The sequence below is a fragment of the Myxocyprinus asiaticus genome, chromosome 6 (genome assembly GCF_019703515.2).
Source record: "Myxocyprinus asiaticus isolate MX2 ecotype Aquarium Trade chromosome 6, UBuf_Myxa_2, whole genome shotgun sequence".
Taxonomy (NCBI): domain Eukaryota; kingdom Metazoa; phylum Chordata; class Actinopteri; order Cypriniformes; family Catostomidae; genus Myxocyprinus; species Myxocyprinus asiaticus.
The window spans coordinates 22,996,251-23,022,216 of record NC_059349.1 but is presented as its reverse complement, the minus strand read 5'-3'; the positions used below and the strand labels follow the sequence as shown (position 1 = coordinate 23,022,216).

Below are 25,966 nucleotides of genomic sequence, written 5' to 3'. Positions count from 1 at the left end.
ACAAAATATATAAAAATGTTTAAGCTTTTTCAAACCAAAGTAAACCCACTCAACATAAATGTGTAACTTATCATATATTTTAATGATTAATATGATTAATTTAGTTTATCTAATTAATTGTATTCATCTTACAATCATTTATAATGGGTTTTAGCACTCATTTAGTCATCTACGTTACCTGTAGGGAAACTTTATTTTGTTGTCTTCTTCCTCACGTTGGTTTACTTTAGGCTTTGAGCTTTTACTTTTTTAAGTCACATTTTTGTTTGTGTGTGTGACTGTATACCCACTCCTGACCTGAAAATCAACACTGTACCTGCACACAAGGGTGTAGGTTTGGTTTGAAAGTTGGTAGAGACATATAGCAAGGATAATATTCAGAATTTTGGTATTAAGAAAATGTGAGAAAGTCAGTCTGGTAATATAGGCAAAATAACATTATTATGTCATATAACAAGTATCATTTCTCACAGTATTTCTCTGCCCCTGTCATGTGTATTTTGTTGATTCTTGTATTTCATGTCTTTTATTTTGAAAATTCTAGTTCCTGGTTCATGTCATGTGGTTTCCTAGTCATGTGATTCCTGTTTTCCCTCCATGTTCATGTGTCTTGTTTTCATTGGTTTATTGTTTAATTATCTTGTTTAGAGTTCTGGTTGTTCATTGGTTTGTTCTCCCATGTCAATGTATTTAAACCCTGATGTTTTCCATTGTCAAGTATTGTATATGTTTGGTATGTTGTTCATGTCTGGTTAAGTTTGTGTCAAATTCATGTTTTGAGTTTATAGTTTTTGGATTTATTGGGTTTCACTTTTGTTTAATAAATTGCACTTGAGTTCTTCAATTCGTCTTCGTCATTGCCAGTGCCAGCAGCTACGTTACAGCCCCACCATATTAAATATTAGCATTTTGTTTTTAAGAATTTCTAAAGAATAAACAAATTAAGAACTGACCACTGCACGGTTAGGAGAAAAAATATGATATGCGATAAACTTGGATAATATGCAGCAATATGCGATAAACCAAATGTTATCTTCTTCAAGAAGATTTACCTCGAGAAAATAATGTTCAAGGGACATAAAGGGACGTAAAGTGACATTCTGTAAAATGTATTATCCAGCATAAAAAAAGAAGAGGTAGGACAATAATTTACACATTAATAATTATACTTAGGACATTTAATAAAAAATAAAAACATACTGTAGTTAAAGTATTTTCTGTGTGGTAAAATTGTCCAAATGTTGGTCGGGACATTTTCGATTTTCTGAAAGTTGATAGGGACATGTCACTGTCATCCCTACCTAAAATTACGCATATGCCTGCACACGTGCCTGTAAAATATAAATTTAAATCTTTAGCCAATAGCCTATATGCAAATTTACCCATTGAATCTAAAGGCTAATAATGTCTTTGCTGTTTGTAGCAAGTTTAGCTCATTGGTTCCATTTCTTGCCACTCACTGGAGAGCAATTGATATAATAGTTAGTTCTATATAATATATTAATAAATATATAAATATTATATTGAGAATTAAGAGTTGGCTACATTTAAAATGTAATCCCTGTTTAATAGGTTGTGTTCTATTTAAAAGTTAGATTTCTATTTAATGAAATATTTCTTTTTCTATTCAAAATGTATTTTATTTTTCAAAAAGAAACACTGCACAATCTTTTTCAACACCTGAAATGGGTCAATTACTGCTCCCTAGATTCACAAGAGGGCAGCAACGCACAGTTCCTGCTTCTTAAACCTTCATCAAAAAACATTGAAGCCATTTATTTTCTTTATTTTTAGTCTTCCTATGTGTATTTCTAAATGACAGTCTGACGAGGACAAATAATGTGTGCATTTTTTTTTTCTAACCATATGATTGTAGAATGGTTTTACACCTTTCCTGTCATTCCTGGAATGATTTTATTATTATAGCTTCAGCTGAGCACCTGTAAGTTTGTCTCGTAGAATTTGACTTTTTAAACAGACTTTATGAAGAGGAGATTGTTTGACAGTATTCAGCCCTTATGCTGATAAGCAGAGGTTTGAGAAACCAAGTCAAACAAAAGTATACAAATGATTTGGTATTGTAAAAGAGCATAAATAATTCGTACATCTATAATGCGTTTAAACACGCTTAATATATATAAAAAACTGCATAGTTCTTTGCAGGCATCCCGTCATCACTAATTAGTGTGAGTCATGCCCACAGCGCACGTGGCTGCGCGAGCTTGTACTCAATTCATTCGCATAGACCACAGAGTATCGGCGGGTTCTGTCCCTGACACAATGTGCTCGCGCACTCCATTTGATGGATTTTATGAGGGGTGACGGTGGAACAAGAGGAAACCATGCCCGGATCTTCGTAGGAGCAGACCGAGGACCCTTTACTTTTTCATAGAATTTTTTTCATGCTTTTATCTTATTTGACCCTGAACGACAATGCTTTACTTTCAGCTGGTGATCATGGCAGGGACTGTCATGCTGGCATATTACTTTGAGTATACCGATACTTTCAACGTGCACGTCCAGGGCTTTTTCTGTCATGATAATGCTTATACGAAGCCCTATCTTGGACCAGAGGAGTCCAGTGCGATCCCACCAGCTATCCTGTACGCGGTGGTGGCAGGAGTCCCAGCACTTGTGGTGAGTAAATTGGATAAAAGGAGTTTTGTAAGGACAGTGTATTTTATATGAGCATTTTCTGTAATTGTTTTGTGGTCATAGGGAATTCCTTTATTTATTTAATAGCTGAAGGTAATGTTAAACAACTTGCTTTGTAGAGATAGTCAAACGTGATGTTTCTGTAGATAATAGTCTGCAATGAATGAGTCAGTTGGCTGCAAAGTTTAGGTTAACATATTCAGTGAATAATGATATACGTTACATTAAAAAGTACGCCTATGTATTAAAAACAATGCATGTGTTAACACATGAATTTGTAAATCATGACATTGTATAACTAATGCAGTACTCTCTCATTTTGTTCCTTCAAATCTATCATAGCAGAATGTTCTATTCAAATTATTTTGCATATATAATATTAGATATAATTTAACTGTGTTGAATAGTGACCTTTCAGTTAGTGTTGTCTACTACACTAACACTAGTTTTCTCACCAACCACAGCCAAACAGTGTTTTCTCACATCTCATAGTGGGATAACTAGGCTAATTTTCCCCCTCAGAATCAGTCATGGCATGTTCAGTTTTCTTTTTTTGAAGAAGTTTTCTTTTGAAGTTCAAGTGGAAAACTCTGCAGGGTGCCATGGGTTAATGCCTGCAGGGTTGGCCACACTGAATGCTGGATTCAGTCTTTGAGAAGTCACTTGTTGGCTCCAGACTTGCCTTCTACAGTATTCTGAGAGAGAATTTATAATGAACAAGCTATTGGCAGCTCCGAGGACCAATTAAAGAGTGCCAGGATCACCACAGAGCCTCCCTGCTTTCATCCCTCATTAGAATTCCAGTGGATTTATTCAATCTGAAACCCCTTTGCCTGGCCCACACAAAATCACCCCTCAAATGACAATTTGATTTGCTAAAAGCATCACTTTTGAGCCAATTGTGAAAACTGCGATCTGGTCTCAAGCATGCTCTGTGGTGGACAGTAAAGGTCAGTTATCAGCTCACCTGGGGTTCTATTATGTGCATGGCTTCTTCTACAATATTAACCTAGATGTTGACTCAAAGGCTGGCTTGCTGGACCTCTGCATTTTGATTAAGCAACTGATAAATCAGCTAACAGTGTGAGTGTGACTAGTTTGTAGCTTATCGGAGATGTTTAAACTAGAGGAATACTTTGAGAGATGTCTTACAATTGCACTGCAAGATTTCTTATTAATAAATAAGGCTTACTGCCAAGATGAGAGTTAAGGTATGATGAGTTCAATAAATAGGTAGTTGATGCACAACATGTCCATGGACTTTTAACAACAAATAGACTAGTGACTATTTGCACTAGTCTGGTGGAAACACAGAAATTGAAGACAAACTGCGCCCTTGTCGCTGCAATAGTGTAGTGTGTAAAGTAGGGATGCACCGATACCACCGATACAACATTTTCTCTTCCAATTCCAGTCTTCAGTAGAAAAGAAACCAGTGTTTTTTTTTTTTGTTTTTGGGATTCAGATCTCTTTTTTTGTTCAATTTAGTTGTAAGACATCAGTCCACTTTTCATTCACACAGTTATGTTTTGGAACCCATTCAACTGAAATATTGTTATAAACTGTAAACAAATACTAATGATGACAATAATAATAATAAATTGTTATTAATATTTTTATTATTGGCTTTTTTTTTTTAAATACAACAGTAATATATTTAAATCGTGCACTTTTAAAACCCTCACGCTTTTATTTTGACATTCTGAACTCTCCAGGAAGTCGTGTATGTGTCTGTTTGTAGGCAAGTTCACAGTAGTTTAATTCGCTTCTTATAAATTCTGGTAAAATGCACCTCCGGTGCCGTTCTAAATGCATATTATAAGTGAAGTGAACTATTGAGCATCTACATCTGAGATGTTGTTTTTTGAGTAGCGCTTAAATATTGCACACTGCTGTGAATGCTAAAAATAGCCGCAAGTGCATCACCAGCCTGTGCGTGAGTTTGTGTCAACAGAGCAGCACCATTCACTAACGCGCTGGCGCTGTGCATAAACACCGCCTTTTTTGATTCACAGAGCTATCGCACATCATCAAGTGGCTTTGAATAAAATGCACGAGTCATATGAACTTTAATTATGTTTTAATGGTTCTTTTATGTTATTTTTGGAGCTTGACAGTAACGAACATGACTAACACACAGTATCGGATTTGGATCGGGCTGGTCAGACCGATACCCAATCCGTCTAAAAGCTTCAGTATCGGAGCAGATACTGATCCAGGTATCAGATCGGTGCATCCCTAGTGTAAAGATGGTGTGAGTATGCTTTTTTCATGTGGATGACCCGGGTTCGATTTGCCCTTTTGTCCCACTTTTGCCCATCCTGTTTCCTGTCTCCACTCTTAATATTTCCTTTAATAATACTTAGAATAATAAATAAAATTAAAATAAAAGTGTATTACCTCTCAGTGATTTGGTCACGGTGAAGGTAAGGAAGTTGAAAGGTTTGATCCGGGTAAAATGAAAGGAATAGTTCACCCAGAAATGAAAATTCTCTCATAATTTACTCACCCTTATGCAATCTCAGATGTGTATGACTTACTTTCTTCAGCAGAACACAAATTAAGATTTTTAGAAGAATATTTCAGCTCTGTAGGTCCATATAATGAGGCATGAGGGTGAGTAAATGATGAGAGAATTTTACATTTTAAGTGAACTATTCCTTTATAGTTTACAATAGTTATATTGTAGTAACCATGTTTTTTGGCAGGAACCATAGTTTTAATGCAACTAACCACTGTGTTACTACAGTGATATCGTGTTAATATTAGGGGTGTAAATCGCCAGTTTCATCACAATACGATCTTGTATCGATTCGATCCGATGCAATCCGATTTCCATCTTGCAAATATACATATAGAAACAACGGGAAAAGAGCACAGACAGATACAAAACCAGTTCTGTGTGAACAGGCCCTTGTGCTGCAAGACACTGATATGAGAGCAAGACAAAACAACCAAAGACCCTTCACTAAGTCATTGTCAGAGCTTGGCACACATAAAATTCAAAAGCACATTTGAATGCAAAAACTGTGCATTTGAATTTTATGTGTGCCAAGCCCAATTCGATGTACATTAGAATTTAGAATTTTAATTTGACAGCCTTACCCCATAGGGATAAATATGCAATCACACACATTCACAGGGTAAAGTTACTCCTTGAACCTCTTTCTAATTCAGTGTATTACTGTTCATGTTCACGCGGTACTCCTGTTGATGTTTCGGTGAGCTCTACCAGGGAATCAGAAACAGAAACCAAGCGATCGACAGAAAGTCCTGTCCCTCTGGTTAGGACAAAAACTGTGATTAACATGGAAAAGGTATCTTATTTTGTCTGCCACAGTGTTGTCACATCTGGTTAGAACACAGCGTTAGAGTACTAAATGCAGTTATGTGACAAACAGTTTGGTTGTTATTGACAATGACAACCTCATTTTATAACCAAAGTTACATTTTCAGGACTCAAAATCCAATTTTGAGAGTGAGTTCAGTTAGCCTGTGTGTGAACGGAATCTGAGTGGACAACTACTTGTCTGTGATGTCATACAATGCACAAACACTTGTATTGTATATCGCATTTTTTCATGTGGGGTTCCAGTAACTCTCAGAGACAGAGATACAAGCTTTGTGTCATCCGACGGTTTTAGATCCAGTCACTGTCTTCCACCAGAGCTGCTACCACCAGTTTTGTGGTCTGGGTGCAACTCCAATACTGTGCTCTATTACACCCAGCAAAAAATAAAAGCTGTTGTTGGTTAATTAAGATTTGACAGATGATCTTCCTTTTTAATTTGAATTTTCTATTAAGTAACTTCTCTATAAATTGTGGTAAGACTTTCTGGTGTTATGGAAGTCAACGTCTTTGATAATTACTTGAATCACTGTCTCTATGGTTACAAACTTTATGGCTATTTCGAGAATAGAAAAGATGCTTGACTTCTGTTATCTTTTGTTTGAACGCTACAATTCAAGAGTCTAACCTGTTAATAAATAAAGTTATTGGGAACATAGCCTAAGTTTGTTTTAGATATTAAAACTCAATGATTTTTTTATAGATGTGTGTTTGTTTGACCATCTGATTAAGTGGGAGCCTCTTGACTCGGTGCCATCTGGATTTTGAGGCAGAAGACAGATTCACGGAATGCTTACTTTGGGCTGTATGTTGCATAAAAACAGATGAAAAATAAATAAACAATTCTTGGATGGCCCATAAGTTAGAGAAACAGTCTCACTCATCACGCTAGCGCTGTTAGACATTTATGGGCCAGGACGGCGTGATTTCTATTAACAGTGAGCAGATGTCAGTTCACGTTCACAGTTCCGGAATGCATTTGTTAAGAAATATGAATTTCTTCTGTAGCAATTGTTGTCATCTCTTGTTCAATGACCGAAAATATTTACAGTTCATTTTGTTTTCTGATGAGGATGTAGAAAAATGTGTCATGCAAGTGAAACAAAAATTATGTAAATAAATGTCAGTGTGTAACAAACATTTTAGAGATGGAATCAAGCAACATACACTATTTAAATGAAGCTTCTAACTTTTAAATTCCTAAATGTTTCTACATTTAATGAATGCAGTTTGTCTTTTTAACCATATTATATATACTTCAGATTTACTCAATACAGAGTAGAGATTCATGCTGTTATATTAAGAAGTGATGCCAAAGTAATATATTTTTAGACTCTCGATTCAGAGTTGCACTCCAAAAGCCCGCTCGGTTGTGCTTATGTTGAGATGTTATTGCCGTTGTAGCCGCAAGTTTGCTGAAGCGTTAAGTGCAAAAGTTCACCTGTCACTGCCTGTTTTTTTTACATTGGTAAAAGTATTCGAATAGGTGTGCCAAAATCTGCTACAGCAGGCCTAAAAGTGCACTCAAGAAGGACTATAATATTTGGAGAAATCTCTCCATTAGCAGTCCAATTCGTCTAAATGCTGTGAACCGATTAGTTTGTTGCTTCGTGGCAGCCACTTTTTGTTCCAAGTGATTAAAGTAATATGCAGAGAAGTAAAATGTCTTGCTCAAGGGCAACAGTAAAAGAGCAGTAAATGGGAGTTGTTCCTGGGTTGCCCATAAATGGAAATGAACCACAGCCTTTGCGTTAGCAGGCCAACTCCTAAACCATTAGAATAATTTTTCCCAAGTTTTTTACTCCAGATATGACACAGGGATTTAGATTAATGATATTCTGTTTTTGCCTACATGAATACTAAAAGTTTTCACAAAACCCCTCATTGCCTTCAACAGCTTTATTCCTTAAATCACATCCAGCACTAATTATGAGCGTTTTTTTTATGCATGCTTTGACCCTGCTGCCTCCTGCCAGTTTGGCATAGTCCTCCACAATCAATTTCAGGACCTTGCTGGGAGCTGGCATCTGGCCTGCACAAAATCAGACCTCTAATCATTTCCATTGTGTTCATGAAATGGTCTTGTTCCCATGTTGCAAATATCCAGAAACAGCCTATTTCCAAGCCCAGAAAAAAAATATTTTAGCTTTATCCTAGGTCACACTTCATAAAGATAAAGCAAAGATAAAGGGAAAAACAAAAAATTCTTCAACCTAACTTTAAAATGAAAGGAATAGTCCCCCCACAACCCCATTCTAGTTCAAAAATAATTTGACTTTCTTTGTTCCATGTAACACAAAGGTGAATTTAGAGGGATATTCTGGCCTCTCTTTTTCATACAGTGAAAGTGAATGAGGACTGGGGCTGCCAAGCTCCAAAATGACAAAAAAGCACTTTAAAGTATCATAAAAGTTGTCCACGAGTCGTACATTTGTCTTTTGAAGCAATACGATTCAGTAGCATTGTATTTGGAACAGACCAAGAAGTTATTCACTGAAAAGCTGATCTGCCTTAGCTACCCTTGGTACATTCATGAGAGAAATAGTGACATAAATTTCGACCTGTTCCTTACACAAATCATTGTATGCCTTGAAAAGATTTGGAATATAGAGCATGGTTTGTGTGGACCACTTTTTTGATTTTACTTTTATAGTACATTTGCATCCTTTTTGAAGCTTGAAAGCCTCAGTCCCCATGCAATACAACCAGTACAATTGTTCAAAATCTCTTGTTTTGTGTTCCACAAAAGAAAGAAAGTCATACATGTTTGGAATTACATGAGGATGTTAAGCCAATCGGCTCACATGGTATAAGCTGATAGGGCCTTTTGACATGTAATTAGGTAGCCAGTCAACTTGCATACTCTCATTTCCACAACATTTAAATGTGCTCACTTTGAAAGTAAGCTGGTTACTGCAGCGCACTCAAAGCGTTTTCTCTGAAATCCTCCACCTCCCCAGCTCCACCTGTCTAGATCTACTACATGGGGATTGTATTTATGTCTAATTGTGCAGCAGCATGTCATACATGCTTAGTACAGCAGGTCTTGTGTTTTTCAAATTATGCAGCAGCGGCAGCTGCTATGTGTATGTTTATGTATGTGTCCAACTGTAGCAAGTCTCCGTACTTGCTCTGCAGCAGCAGCAGCGTGGCAGATCTAGTCCGCCATGACTAATATCCTATCAATATGTTATACCCACAGTGATGTGCTAAATCTTTTCAAGAGTTGTCATGACTGAAATATTCCTTTAATGTGAAAAGTTTCTTGTTTGACTTTTGGTGCTTTTTTGTCTTCAGATCACAGTGACAGAGTCAGTGCTGTTCTTGCTGCAGTATGTCTCTGAGGATCTAGACAACAGGGAGAAGATCATTGTGATGGGGGACTGTTGTTACCTCAACCCTCTGGTCCGACGGACATTTCGCTTTCTTGGTATGTCGTAATAGACTGGAACACATTAATTAGGACAGATGCAGATTTCAACTTTTTCTTTTCCTTTGTGCATTTGTGCTAGCAGCAGAGGAAAGGCAGATCATCATCTCAGTCTCAGACGCGTACTTGCACGTTTTTTTGTGTGGGGCAGATGAAATGCTCATGGTGCATTTCAAAGCATTCGCTTTAATTATTTACAACATTTCTTCTGCAGAGAGAAGTTGAAGAAGAAACTACAGTTGCTGCTTGCCCTGAGATCAGACTAGACAAGATATTAGCCCCCAGGGCTGTAACTCCCATAGACACTCCTGAAGGCATTGATTCAAATTAGCAGTTGAGCAAAATGGGTTTTTCAATGAATGATTCTTAAAGCTAAATGTCTGTGCCACTAATGTCACCAAACATAATTGCAATAATTGCTTTCAAACAGTTTTTCCAAACACTCCCCCTGTCTTCCATTGATCGGGGCATCAAGATAGTCCCGCTCCTAATTCACGCCATTAGTTGAGCCAACTAAATGTAACTTTGATGTGCTGGTCAGGATTCTTGAAGTAATTTTTTGACAGCACAACAGAGCCATAGTGTGTACTTTTCAGGAAAATCAATCTATAAATGGCTTATAAATGACTCTGCATATAAAGCTGAGATAGGAGAGAGTTTTACTTCAACATAAAAAAATTACACACTTCTTCTTTTTGATGTTGTGATGAATATCATAATACAAAAAGAAATTGAAACAGGACAGTAATATATTATTTTAAAGAGTATCTTAAAAAACTAGGAAACAGGAAATACATTTTCCATTTTATGTTTGGGATGAAGGCAAGACTTATGAATACTGTATGTAGTTACAGCCTTGTTTGCTGAAATGTCCTGAACATGAACCCTTCACAAATTCAAGAAAACCCTTCAAGAAACCCTGTACTTCTACTAATGCAGGTAGTGTTAAGAAATGTTACATAGTTTCTCCATTATTCCAGCACAGTAAATTCAGTGGATGTTGCTTCTCTCGCTGCTCATTTGTGTGTGCAATCATGTGGTTTTAGGAGCCATATGATTACAAAGATTGTTGTGAGAACACTATTTTCCAGTGGTGAACATATACACAGAGATTCAGTCCTATGCTACATAATGTTTCTGGTTAAAAATGGACTACACTGGAGCAGAATGAATAAGCGTGTTAACATGGGGGCAGATGGAGGAGCAGTGTGAGTAAAACGAAAGCAGTAGCGCTCATTGTGAACTAGTTTCAGTCTGCAGCTTCTCCAAACTCATTTCTACACTTACATCTGTATTTCAGTACCTCTCATGTGCTTTCTTGCTCAATATTGTGGTTGTGAGAAAGATGTAGAGTGAATGAGCTGCAATTTGCCAAGAGCGAAGGTGTATGATGTGTTTGCATTTTGGCATCATTGATCTTTAACTTTTCAGGATTTGTTTAGTGTTTTAATAAAAAAAAAGGCAATGACTTATTCTCACTAGTGTAATCTTTGAATCACTGATTTTGTAAGATGTTTACATAGAACATTGCCAAATGTATGTGGACATCCCCTTACATTCCTTGCATTTAGATATTCCAGTAACTCCAGTGAAGACCAATTGTAATGCAAAAACATTCAATGACATTCTAGAGAAATGTGTGCTTCCAACTTTGTGGCAACAGTTTGGGGAGAGCCCTTTTCTGTTCCAGCATGACAGTGCCCTTGTGCACAATGCGAGGTCCATAAAGAAATTATTTATGGAATCTGGTGTGGAATTAGAACTTGATTGGTCTGCACAAAGCCCTGACCTTAACCCCGTTTAAGAACTTTGGGATGAAGTGGAACACAGACTGTGAGCATTAGTGACCTCACTGATGCTCTTGTGTCACTAATGCTCTTGAGCCATATTCTAGAATATAGAGGAAAGCCTTCTCAGAAGATTTGAAGCTATTAATGTTAATCAAGCATGTATGGGTGTGGTGTCCAGGTATCCCCATACTTTTGGCCATGGAATGTATATCTGATACACAGAAAGCATATATTGATATAGGAAAACATACACTCACTGAACACTTTGAGGAACACTGTGGTACTAATTAAGTGCCCGACGTGGTCTTCTGCTGTTGTAGCCCCTCCACCTCAAGGTTCGACATGTTGTGCATTCTGAGATGTTATTCTGCTCACTACAGTTGTACAGAGTAGTTATCTGAGTTACCGTAGCCTTTCTGTTAGCTCAGACTTGTTTGGCCATTCAAGGCATTCCTGTCCGCAGAACTACCGCTCACTGGATGCTTTTTGTTTTTGGCACCATTCTGAGTAAACTCTAGAGACTGTTGTGTGTGAAAATCCCAGGAGATCAGCAGTTACAGAAATAGTCAAACCACCCATCTGGAATGAGCAATCATGCCACAGTCGAAATCGCTGAAACTCCTGACCTGTATCTGTATGATTTTATGCATTGCACTGCTGCCACACGATTAGCTGATTAGATAATCGCACAAAAAGTAGGTGTACAGGTGTTCCTAATAAAGTGCTCAGTGAGTATATTAGTGTTCCTACTAATAAAATGTATTCTAACCTTGTTTAAAAATGGATACAAAATGCAAGAATGTTATTACTCACCAATCCTCATTTATATCTTTGTGTTCCCCCAGGTGTGTACGCCTTTGGCCTTTTTGTCACTGACATCTTTGTCAATGCAGGGCAGGTGGTAACAGGAAATCTGTCTCCATACTTCCTGACGGTATGCAAACCCAACTACACTGCGCTGGGGTGCCAACAAGTGGTGCGCTTCATCAACCAAAAGGAAGCCTGCACAGGCAATGAGGAGGATATTCTGCATGCTCGCAAATCCTTTCCATCCAAAGAGGCAGCAATCAGTGTTTATGCTGCTCTGTATGTTGCTGTAAGTAAGAAAGCACCATTTGACATTTAGAAGGACAGGTTTGCATAAAATGGTATAGGTTTGGAGTTAATGAAATGCAATATATACAGTTCAACTGACACCAGTACAGCTGGTGGTGGTTGTGTAGTGTAGCGTCATTCCCTGGAAGGCATGGATGGTTGCTGTGTTCCCCTGTCACCATTGTACTATTGAGTAAAGGCACTTAGCACCAGGTTGCTCCTTGAGGACTATCCCTGCAGTTAAAGGAATAGTACACCCAAAAATAAAAATGTTGTCATCATTTACTTATCCTCGTGTCGTTCCAAATCTGTATGATTTTTTCTTCTGCAGAACGCAAAAGGAAGAATTTTAAAGGGATAGTTCTAACAAAAATGACAAATCATTTACTCACCCTCATGCTATCCCCTTTCTTTCTTCTGTTGACCACAAAGATTTTTACAAAAATATCTCAGCTCTGTAGGTCCTTTCAATGTAAGTGAATGGTAGACAGAAGTTTTAAGCTCCAAAATCACATAAAGGCAGCATAAAAATAATCCATATGACTCCGGTGGTTTAATATGTCTTCTGAAGCAATGCAATCGCTTTGGGTGAGAAACAGATAAATATTTATATAATTATTTTTTACTATAAATCTCCATTTTCACTTTCACTTTCAGAAAGTAAAAAAGGTTTTTTATAGTAAAAAAGGCATAAATATTTTACTGTTTCTCAACCACACCTATCATATCGCTTCTAAAGACATACAGTAGTGGCCAAAAATATTGGCACCCCTGGTAAATATGAGCAAAGAAGGCTGTGGAAAAAAAAATCTGCATTGTTTATCCTGTTGATCTGTCATTCAAATAATTCACAAAAATCTAAACTTTGAAGTAAAACAACTGAAAGAGGGGAAATACCTCATTATTAAATAAATATTTTTCTCAAACACGTTGGCCACAATTATTGGCACCCCTAGAAATTCTTATGAGTAAAATATATCTAAAGTATATTCACATTCATATTTTAAATTGTTTAGTGCACCTGGGTGACTAGGAACATGAAATTGTTAAGCCATGACTTCCTGTTTCACAGGTGTATAAATATGAGGTAACACAGAGGCCAAATTCCCTTAGTCATCCATTACAAAGTGTATGACCAAAGAATATAGTTCTGATGTGCAGCAAAAGGTTGTTGAGCTTCACAAAATGGGAAGTGGTTATAAGAAAATAGCCAAAGCATTGAAAATACCCATTTCCACCATCAGAGCAATAATTAAGAAGTTCCAATCAACTAGAGATGTTAAGAATTGGCCTGGAGAAGGATGTATGTCTATATTGTCTCCACGCAGAGTGAGTTGGATGGTTCAAGTGGCCAAAGAATCTCCAAGGATCCCAGCTCGAGAATTGCAGAAATTAGTTGGGTCTTGGGGTCAGAAAAAAATCAGACAACACCTACATCACCACAAGTTGTTTGGAGGGTTTCAAGAAAAAAAAGCCTCTGCTCTCACCAACAACAAACTCAAGCATCTTCAGTTTGTCAGACACTACTGGAACTTCAAATGTGACTGGGTTCTATGGTCAGATGAAACAAATAAAGAGCTTTTTGGCAGCAAACACCAGAGATGGGTTTGGCGTACACAGAGATGAAGTACCCAATGCCCACGGTTAAATGTGGTGCTTCATCTTGAACATTGTTGGGCTGTTTTTCTGCCAGAGGTCCTGGACATCTTGTTCGGATACATGGCATTATGGACTCTATCAAATACAAACAGATAAAAAATCTAAACCTGACAGCCTCTGCCAGAAGGCTTACAATGGGCCCTGGTTGGATCTTCCAGCAGGACAATGATCCAAAACAAACATCAGAATCAACACAAAAATGGCTCACTAACCACAAAATCAAGGTCCTGCCATGGCCATCCCAGTCCCCTGACCTGAACCCCATAGAAAATGTGTCGGGTGAGCTGAAGAGGAGAGTCCACCAACATAGACCTCTGAATTTGAAGGATCTGTAGAGATTCTGTATGGACGAATGGTCTCCGATCCCTTGCCAGGTGTTCTCCAACTCATTAGGCATTATAAGAGAAGATTCAGAGCTGTTATCTTGGCAAAGGGAGGCTGCAAAAAGTATTGAATAAAAGGGTGCCAATAATTATGGCCAATGCGTTTTGGAGAAAAATATTTATTTAATAATGAGATATTTCCTCTTTTTCAATTGTTTTACTTCAATTAAAAGTTAGATTTTTGTAAATGTTTTTGAATGAAAGATCAAAAGGCTAAACAATGCAGTTTTATTTTCACTGCCTTCTTTGCACATATTTACCAAGGGTGCCAATATTTTTGGCCACTACTGTAGGTGATAACACTGGAGTCTTATGGATCACTTTTATGCTGCCTGTATGTGATTTTTTTTTTTTTTGAAAGGTCTGGCCACCATTCACTTGCATTGTATGGACCTACAGAGGTGATCTGTTTTTGTTTATGTTCTACAGAAGAAAGAAAGTCAGACACATCTGGGATGGCATGAGGGTGAGTTAATGATGACAGAATTTTCATTTCTGGGTGAACTACTAATTTAAACAATGTCCCCTTTGTTGGTTTCATTACAATGGCAGTTGATAGTGACTCACTTTAAAGCTTAAAAAAGGGCCCAAGGGTGTCATAAAAGTAGTCCGGCTGACACATACGTAATATTCCAAGTCTTCTATGATAGATTTTGGTGAGAAACAACCTGAAATTGAAGTTATTTTACAGTGAAAATCTTGACTTCTACCATGGCTCTCTTTTGCATGTTTATGAGTGCATGAGAGAAGCTCCTTCACAATAGGGCGCAATGATGTTGTGCATATATTTTTAGATATTTGCAAACATAAAAGTAGTTTGAGAGCACACGTTTTTTCTCTAGCACATTCCATCACAATATACAGATCTGAAATGTAGGTGGCGCTCTAATGCATTTTAGCCCTAACAGATATTACTAATTTTCAGTTTAATCACCACTCTTGTTGTTTCATTGAATATCTTAGCCTCTTAGTGGACTAGAAGCTTAATCTAGGTGTCATTAGAAGGCTGAGATCCACCCCTTTGCGATGATGTATAACATTTTATCATCAATAGTCGAAAACAAATTTTTCTGATAATTTGTTATGCAGGCTTTTCCTTCTGGATGGCATATTTTGTTCTGGACATCTAAGATATAACATTGGATTATTCAGCCAAGCAAGCTCACAGTAAAGTAAAAATGGCAATTTTTTAGAAAACTTCCTAAGGTAAAAGCAGCTATAACATTTTTGGCTATTTGGGGTTTATACTAGCAGTTATTGGAGCTTAAACAAGATGGTTGTATTTGATGACTTACAGAAATCATATTTCACTTTGTGATTCTTTTTAAGAAAATACGACAAAATACATTTTAAGCGTAAACTTTTGTAGTTTAAAAAGTTTTAGAGTTTAAAAAGTTGGCAAACTGGAGTCAGCAATAGTTTTCCAAAAGGATCAATAGGGCTCTAATTTTCTATGATTAAACATAGAGCTTTGTTTGGCACCGGTTGCATTGTGTTTGTGGAAGCTTAATACAAAACCAGCTGTGGTTACGTCTGTAGAATTAATGTAGTTGTGAGGGTTTTATGTCTGCTAGTAGCTCACTGATGAGAGTTTAATATTAAAGGAATCAAACTTTATCATTGAGAGTTTCACTCCTACCTAACAATAAAAGTAAAATGAGGAAAAGTTCAACAAACCTTTAACAGTTTAGCAGTTTGAGTGTTATAGTATTTCAGCGTAGATTGTTTTGCGAACCTGTCAAAACCCAGTGATGAGGCTGACACCAGGCTGTTATTGAAAGATTGTGCAGTGCAAACCATATTGAATCTGACAGTAAACCCATGAGTAAACGCAGCAAAGTGCTGTTACTCATTTCACATGTGAAGAGGTCATTTACATTGTGTCTTAAACGAACAGTCCAGACTTAAAAAAACACAGACCATTTAATTCTAACTATCAGAGAAAGAGGATGGTATATAAAAAAAACTAAATTATAACTAATATATATAAAAAGAGAAATGGTATGACTTTTGCAAGGTATATAAAGACGCAATATGCCTGAGAGCATTAAATTGTGTTCATGTTAATATGTATTTGCTGTATGAAAATTACATTCATAACATAAACATTTTTGTTTATAGATGTTGATATCCATTTTTATAATCGATTATAATTGAGCCTTCAAAGTGACATGAAAGATGTTGAGTCCTTGAGAAATTTAAGATGAATCATGAGTTTTTTATAGAGGGAGGTGACGATGGAGGATCTTGCATGCACAGAAAATTTAATTATTTTTTTCTAACATTCCTTCAAGTTCTAGATTTTCCACCAGTTTTGTAGAATGCTTTGTGATCCAGACTATGGTAATGATCCCGATATGAATGAGATTTCATAACATGTTTTTTAAAAATGGTACCACTCTGAAGTTATGCGTAGAAAAAAGACTTTTTCCATTTTCATAAAGTCCAACAAGCTACAGGACCTGTGCCTGCTGCACCATGCTTATTTTGACCAGAGAAAATTGATTTTCATTTTCAATCAGCTCTCACAAAGTCTTTAACTCAATAGAAGACCTTGCTTCTTGCTGTCTGATTTTTGATAAACTTAAGATCTGAAGTGACCTGTATAAGATTTAATGCGATCCTATGGCAATGTAGAAATCCTTTGATGTTCTAAATGCATCTGCACTGCAGTTAGATCCAAGTTTCAAGCAATGTCACAAGTTGAATATAAAGTTTTTGTGCATTGATGCAAGTTTTACTTGTCTGTAGACCACACTCAAGGAAACAAATAAAAAAGCATGTTGAAAGTATACTTCACCTGACAACCTTGAAGCCTTAATCGTGCCAGTCAAATTAATTACTTTGGATAATTTGAGTCATTAAATAAATCACAAATGGTTTAAATTCAGAGAGGGCTGCTTTTGATGCAAACAGCCTGAAGGTAGATTGTAGGACGTCCAAATTAGCCTTCTAAGAGATTAATTTGATGGTTCCTATGACAGTAATCCAATTAATAACTTCCCAATAGACAGAATAACTTTCATCTGTCATATCCAAATGGCACAGAGTTATGGAGAATCAATAGATCAAGCATGCCTAAGGGCTCTGTTACCTAATTACCCCATTTTGCCTGTGTTGGAATCTTAAAGGAATATTCTAGGTTCAATACAAGTTAAGCTCAATCGACAGAATTTTTGCCATAATGTTGATTGCTACAAAAAATAATTTCAACTCATCCCTCCTTTCAAAAGAAGAAAACATCGAGATAACAGTGAGGCACTTACAATGGAAGTGAATGGGGCCAATTTTTATAGGGTTTAAAGGGGTTATGAGGAATAAAATTTTCCTTTATCTTTCCTAGAAAAGAAACGTCCATGATCTTTCCTTGAATTCTTGACTTATAAGAGGTCATTGTGCTATAAAAACATACTGTAAGTTTCAGAACTAAAAATATCCTCTCAAGCCCAAGAGCATGACAAATGTAATTCTAATGTTTCATCTGGCTGTGTTTGTTTGATATTTAAGGAAATGCATAGTCAGCCGTTTTTATCGAAAAAAACAAAACAAAGCAAAACATAATTACTCCAAAGGGAAGGGGATTGTGGTTACTTAACAAAGAAATACATAATTCCTACACAATTCCTTAGATTAAATTATTTAAATATGGCAGAAGAACGCAGAGCGGAACAAAAAAACTGATGAAGTATATGATAGCAATGCTGTCTGTTTTTTCATCTGCTGTGTATTATCCCATTTTCCTGTATTTAAGCGGCAAAATGATCAAAGGTGATTCCTTAGCCAGCAAACATCGCTTATTTCTTTGGGTCTGCTCCAGCGTACTTAAAATCATTCCTGCAGAGCTACGTTCCCACCAGAAGCTTGTGGTCGGCTAATGAGCGGCGCCTTGTTGTACCAAAAAAAAAAAGAGCCACCAAGTCACTTTCCCTGACCTTCAGTTTCACTGTACCTCGTTGGTGGAATGACCTACACAACTCAATCCATGAAACAGACACACTCTCCATCTTCAAAATAGGGCTAAAAACACATCTTTCCATGAGCACTTGTCCATGCACTCATAAAAAAAAAAAAATAATATCTCTATATATATATATATATATATATATAATATATATATATATATATGTGTATATATATATATATATATATATATATATATATATATATATATATATATATATATATATATATATATATATATATATATATATATATATATATATATATATATGAATGCTTTAAGGGATTTCGTAAATCGCTTGCAAGTTTTTATTATTTTGTTCTTGTAAAATACTTTTCAGTGGTGCTAGACAATCAGAACACTGGGCTTGTCTTAAAGTTGAAGGACACATAAAACAGAGCATTTCAGACAGAGGGCCAAAGATAGGGTAGCACATTAACATTATTAGTGAACCTCAAGGAAGAAAATAAAATAAAAGAAATATGCATGACATGACCTCTTTAAAGGCAGAAATGTGAAGCTTATAATTTTATAAAAGTGCTTACATTAATTTTTCTTTTAAAACTTGTATATTATTTGAGCTGTAAGGTTGTTTAAATCGTTATCATGGTCATTTTAGTGTTAATGTCATCATGGCAACAAAGTTGTAAAACTGGATATAACTTCACACAGAACACGTATATTTTTTTAACGTCTTCAAATCAAATAACTTTTATTGTCTCACAACCATATACACAAGTGCAATTGTGTGTGAAATTCTTGGGTGCAGTTCCGAGCAACATAGCAGTCGTGACAGTGATGAGACATATACCAATTTACACTAACATCAAATTAACACAGCACAATTTAAAATCTAATATACACATAATTACACACAACACAATACACAAATAATAACATACAATACACACAATATAGAATACACATTATACAATAAAAAAAAGTATATATAGTATATATCAAATGTACAGTAGGTTGTATTGTACTGTATTGACATTCAGGCTGTCGGTTGATAGTCAGTTGCCAGTGTGTTGTTAAGAGAATATAATTTATGACAGTCCAGTGTGAGATAATAAGATTAATAAAGGGCAGTGCTGATGTTGATCATGAGAGATCAAGAGTTCAAAAGTCTGATTGCTTGGGGGAAGAAAATGTCATGAAGTCGGCTGGTGCGGGTCCTGATGCTGCGATACCGCCTGCCTGATGGTAGCAGTGAGAGCAGCCCATGGCTCGGGTGGCTGGAGTCTCTGATCCTCCGAGCTTTTTTCACACACCGCCTGGTGTATATGTCCTGGAGGGAGGGAAGCTCACCTCCGATGATGTGTCTGGCAGTTCGCACCAGGGCTTTGCGGTTGTGGGCGGTGCTATTGCCGTACCAGGCGGAGATGCAGCCAGTCAGGATGCTCTCTACAGTACTGGTGTAGAACCGTGTGAGGATGTGGCGGTTCATTCCAAACTTCCTCAGCCGTCTCAGGAACAAGAGGCGCTGATGAGCTTTCTTCACAACGGCCTCAGTGTGGACGGACCATGTGAGTTCCTCAGTGATGTGGACACCCAGGAACTTGAAGCTGCTGACTCTCTCCACTGGTGCTTCATTGATGGTGATGGGGCTGTGTTCTCTGTCTTTTCTCCTGAAGTCCACCACAAGCTCCTTTGTCTTGCTGACATTGAGGGAGAGGTTGTGCTCCTGACACCAGCGTGTCAGAGTGTGCACCTCCTCTCTGTAGGCTGTTTCATCATTGTCAGTGATCAGACCTACCACCGTCGTATCATCAGCAAACTTAATGATGGCATTGGAGCTATGTGTTGCCACACAGTCATGTGTGTACAGGGAATACAGTAGTGGGCTAAGAACACAGCCCTGCGGGGCTCCAGTGTTGAGGGTCAGTGATGAGATGTTACTGCCCATTCTAACCACCTGGCGTCTGCTTGACAGGAAGTCCAGGATCTAGCTGCACAGCGAGCTGTTTATGCCCAGAGCCCGGAGTTTCTCATCAAGCTTGGAGGGCACTATGGTGTTGAATGCTGAGCTGTAGTCTACAAACAGCATTCTCACAGAAGTGTTCCTTTTTTCCAGGTGGGAGAGAGCAGTGTGTATTGTAGATGCAATGGCATCAACAGTGGAGCGGTTGTTGCGGTAAGCAAACTGCAATGGGTCCAGTGATTGAGGCAGCACAGAGCAGATGTAATCTCTGATTAGTCTCTCAAAGCATTTGCTAATGATGGGGGTCAGAGCAACAGGACGCCAGTCATTTAAGCAAGTAATTTTGGATTGCTTTGGTACAGGCACAATGGTGGACATTTTAAAGCATGTGGGGACTACAGACAAAGAGAGGGAAAGGTTGAAAATGTCCGTAAAAACACCAGCCAGTTGGTTCGCGCACGCTTTGATGACGCGGCCCATCTGGACCCGCGGCTTTACGGATATTCACCTGTCGGAAGGATCGGGTTACATCCGCTACAGAGTCGGAGAGTGAGCTGTGAGAGCTCTCTCTGCGAGGGCTGTGTTATTTCCCTCGAACCGTGCATAAAAAGTATTTAGCTCATCCGGGAGAGAGGCAGCGGTGTTCACGGCGGAGTTTTTATTCCCTTTAAAGTCTGTGATGATGTTAATTCCCTGCTACATGCTTCTAGAGTTGGTGGTGTTAAACTGTCCTTCAATCTTGTTCCTGTACTGGCGTTTTGCTGCTCTGATAGTTTTTCAGAGGGCATAACTGGCTTGTTTGAGGGTGCATGCTTCCTGTTTCAGTTTTTGCTTGTAAGCGGGCAGAAGCAGAATGGAAGAGTGGTCCGATTTGCCAAATGGTGGGCGGGGAAGGGATTTGTAGCCATCCCGGAAGCGAGAGTAGCAATGGTCCAAAACCCGGTCCCCTCGTGTGTTAAAACTGATGTGTTGGTGGTATTTTGGTGCAACTGATTTAAAATTGGCTTTGTTAAAGTCCCCGGTCACAATGATGCAGCCTCAGGGTGCGTGGTTTCCTGCTTGCTTATAATCCCATACAGTCCTTGAGTGCCCGGTCTGTGTTGGCTTGTGGGGGGATGTACACAGCTGTGATAATGACCGCTGTGAATTCCCTTGGTAGTCAGAATGGTCAACATAGAAGCATGAGAAATTCCAGATCAGGAGAGCAGAAAGACTTGATAGAATGTACGTTCCTCTGATCACACCAGATCTTGTTTGAAACAGTGAGTATTTTTACGTTTCTGTATTGGCCCTATTCACTTTCATTGTAAGTGCCTCACTGTAACCCAGCTTTATTTTTATTATTTAATTTTTTTTAAAGGAGGTACAAGTCCAAATTATTTATTGTGTTAATGAACATTATGCCACAAATGCGATTGACCTTAACTTGTATTGAACCCGGAATATTCCTTTAAGATGTGAGCTGCCAGATGATCAGTCAAATTGTTTGATGGAACATGAACATGGAACAGTTAGGCTTTGTTTGCACCTGGTCAGTGGAATTACTGTAATCTGTCTGGGGTGATCCTATCACAAGTGGCATTTATACTTGGTATTTGCAGTATATGCAACTAAAATGTGTCGCCTGTGACCACTTGTAAGGTTTTCAAATTCAGGTCTGCTTATAATACAAGACGTTATTGTATCTCTGCATGTTAATAAAGCATAGAAAAGTAAAGAAAAACACAAAGTCAGCACACTGCCTTCAAAAATACTTGAATTTAAATTTTTCCACAATCAGAATTCTCAGTTTAGTCAAGAAGCTGTATTGAATACATTTTAGATGTGTATGCTTCACATGATCTACATTTATTCATTTCGCAAACACTTATCAATATTAAATATATATGCTTTTCCAAATTTTCAATCTGACAATTCTTTTCTTTTAAAGCCACACACAACCAGCAAAGTTTAAAAACCCTTTGCACAATTATTGATTGGTGACTAGGCAGTCCTTCATGTATTAGCATTTACACAAATGCAATATGGTCACATGCGTTTTCGATTACCACCACCACATGTTGTTTGGGTGATCGGGGTCACAACACGTTTTGAACTCCATTTACACCTGCTGTCCACTTGTGACTGGATCTCCCGAAATGTGTAAACAACGTTTTAGATGGAAGCTTGATAGAACAGAGAATGGAGAGGAAGGCTGTCTGAATGCCACTGCTGCTTCTGCTTAATGCACTAAGAGTTATACTTGATCAACCCCTCACAGTAAGATGGATGTCAGCCCCCCTCATACTGCCCAGCTCTTTCAGATCTTCCCTTCCACCTTCCCTCTTTCCACTAAGGCTTGACTCAATCTGCAGTTGGGAACAAAGTACAAAAGCAATGACAACAAAGGTTCTCTTCAAGTACCACCAGACTAGTCCTTAAATGCCACCCTTCTAGTCTGTGCTCTACAAATCTTGGATAAAGTAAATGATGTAGATGAACCATACAAATGTGTTGGTAAATCTTTACAATGAAGTTCTATACATTAACACTAGTTAACACCGTATTTAAAATGAACTAACAATGAATAATACTTTTACAGCATTAACTAATCTTGGTTACCGTTAATTTCAACATACAAATACATTTTTACAGTAACATTAAAAGTTGTATAAATTAACAAGTTAATGTGTTGTGAACTTAAATGAACTAACTTTTTATAAATTGCATTTACCTGGATTAATAAATTATGTAAAAATGGTTGTTCACTCTTAGTTCATAATATCAGTAACACTTTAAAATAAGGTTCCATTTGTTAACATTAACAATGAACAGTACTTTAATAGCATTTATTAATCTCGGTTAATGTTAATTTTAACATGTTTTAATACATTTTTTAAATTAAAAGTTTGTTAACATTAGTTGATGCATTATGAACTAACATGAACTAACAATGTGTTGTGCAATTGTATTTTTATAAACTAACATTAAGATTAATAAATGTTGTAATATTATATTGTTTAATAGTTAATGATATGTGATGCATTAACTAATGTTAATGAACGGAACCTTATTGTAAAGTGTTACCATGATATTTAATGCATCAATGTTAATATACAGTACATAATATACTTATTGTAAAGTGTTAGCAATGCATTTCTGTGTAATGTATGCATATACAAGCACCTGTACTGTATATTAACGGTATTAAACATGTTCAATGTTTGTATACACAAACCAGAGTAAAAAGTCCATATTAACTTACCATGAAGTTTATTTTTGTGAAAATCAGTGTTTTTGATGAACCTCTGGTGTTTGAAATTAAATCATACACATACGCACACAAGCCCATTTGTTTCAGCCAAAACTCATGTAGCCCATGTACTCGGACAAACATGCCCACACGTAACCAGGGAATGATTGAGCTATGAAAAGCATTTACGCAGAGGTTTGAATGAAGATGTATTACATCTTGAGTGCTCTGTGCTTCTTCAGATGTACATCACATGCTCAGTGAAGGCCAAAGGGACACGGTTGGCCAAGCCAGTGCTCTCTATGGGGCTCATTTGTCTGGCCTTCCTAATGGGGATTAATCGTGTGGTGGAGTACCGCAACCACTGGTCTGATGTCATCGCTGGCTTCATCATCGGAGCAGCCATTGCTGTTTTTATGGTAAGGTAACATCTGACACTTAATATAAACTCAGAATTACAAGTAAGTCCATTTCAAATTGCAACTGTATTTCATATACTTGTTCAGATCAATTTGAAATTGAATAGAACTATTCAACTATGAATTAATTAATGTACTGCAAATGAATAGAACCTTATTACAAAGTGTTACCAAATATCTTTACACTAAGGAAGAAAAACTTTATAAATATAGCAAATAGGGGTGCCAATTGATTAACATTTTTAATAAAATTAAGTACATGGTATGTCGATTAATTAATCACATACGTAAATATTTGCTTTGAAACCCCCTCAAATAAAAATAATTCAATATATAATGATTAAATAATTATAAATAGTTATATTTAAATATATATGTATATATATATGTGTGTGTATATATATATATATATATATACACACACACACACACACACACACAATACACACACACACACACACTGCCATTCAAAAGTTTGGGGTCACTTGACTGAAATGTTTCTCATGATCTTAAAAACCTTTTGATTTGAAGGCGTATGCTAAAATGTTTGAAATTATTTTTGTAGACAAAAATATAATTGTGCCAACATATTTATTTCATTACAAAACTAAAATATTATTTAAAAAAAAAGGTTTTTGAAATGGATGACTTGGACCGAGTAATAAAGAAAAGCAGATAATAAGTGCCCAGTATTGATGGGAACTCCTTCAGTACTGTTTAAAAAGCATCCCGTGGTGATACCTCAAGAAGCTGGTTGAGAAAATGTCAAGAGTACATGTCTGCAAATTCTAGGCAAAGGGTGACTACTTTGAAGATGCTAAAATATAACATAGTTTTGATTTTATTTTGGATTTTTTTTAGTCACAACATAATTCCCATAGTGCCATTTATGTTATTCCATAGTTTTGATGACTTTTACTGTTATCCTTAAATGTGAAAAATAATAATAATAAAGAATAAGTGACCCTAAACTTTTGACCGGTAGTATATACAGTTTGTAAAAGTTTGCATACCCTTGGAGAATTGGTAATTTGTGTACCATTTAAAAAAGAAAAAAAAAACAAAAAACATGAGTGAGCAGGCAAAACACATTTCTTTTATTTCTTATGGGATTCATATTCAACTGTAGGTTATAACAGAATGGCACAATCATAAAACAAAACATGGCAACAATGGAAAAAAATGAAATGACCCCTGTTCAAAAGTCTGCAAACCCTTAGTTCTTAATACTGTGTATTGCCCCCTTTAGCATCAATGACAGCATGCAGTCTTTTGTAATAGTTGTCTATGAGGCCCCAAATTCTTGCAGGTGGTATAGCTGCCCATTCGTCTTGGCAAAATGCCTCCAGGTCATGCAAAGTCTTTGGTCGTCTTGCATGAACCGCACGTTTGAGATCTCCCCAGAGTGGCTCGATGATATTAAGGTCAGGAGACTGTGATGGCCACTCCAGAACCTTCACCTTTATCTGCTGTAACCACTGGAGGGTCAACTTGGCCTTGTGCTTAGGGTCATTGTCGTGCTGGAAAGTCCAAGTGCGTCCCATGCGCAGCTTTCGTGCAGAAGAATGCAAATTGTCTGCCAGTATTTTCTGATAACATGCTGCATTCATCTTGCCATCAATTTTCACAAGATTCCCCATGCCTTTAGAGCTCACACACCCCCAAAACATCAGTGAGCCACCACCATGCTTCACAGTGGGGATGGTATTCTTTTCACTATAGGCCTTGTTGACCCCTCTCCAAACATAGCACTTATGGTTGTGACCATAAAGCTCTATTTTGGTCTCGTCACTCCAAATTACAGTGTGCCAGAAGCTGTGAGGCGTGTCAAGGTGTTGTCGGGTATATTGTAACCGGGCTTTTTTGTGGTATTGGCGCAGTAAAGGCTTCTTTCTGGCAACTCGACCATGCAGCTCATTTTTGTTCAAGTATCATCGTATTGTGCTCCTTGAAACAACCACACCGTCTTTTTCCAGAGCAGCCTGTATTTCTCCTGAGATTACCTGTGGGTTTTTCTTTGTATCCCGAACAATTCTTCTGGCAGTTGTGGCTGAAATCTTTCTTGGTCT

The 25,966-nt window shown here is 37.2% G+C and overlaps 1 protein-coding gene across 3 annotated transcripts in view; it reads left to right on the top strand.

Moving 5' to 3' along the window:
- The first annotated feature begins 2,257 nt into the window (after positions 1-2,257).
- The window catches only part of plppr5a (phospholipid phosphatase related 5a), a 66,853-nt gene continuing 43,144 nt past the window's right edge, over positions 2,258-25,966 (top strand). For all 3 annotated transcript variants that reach the window (XM_051700426.1, XM_051700427.1, XM_051700425.1), the window contains exons 1-4: positions 2,258-2,637; positions 9,302-9,434; positions 12,070-12,320; positions 23,721-23,897. In XM_051700426.1, coding sequence (XP_051556386.1) covers positions 2,434-2,637; positions 9,302-9,434; positions 12,070-12,320; positions 23,721-23,897 — 765 coding nt within the window. In that variant the 5' untranslated portion in view covers positions 2,258-2,433. The remainder of the gene's footprint in view (positions 2,638-9,301; positions 9,435-12,069; positions 12,321-23,720; positions 23,898-25,966) is intronic.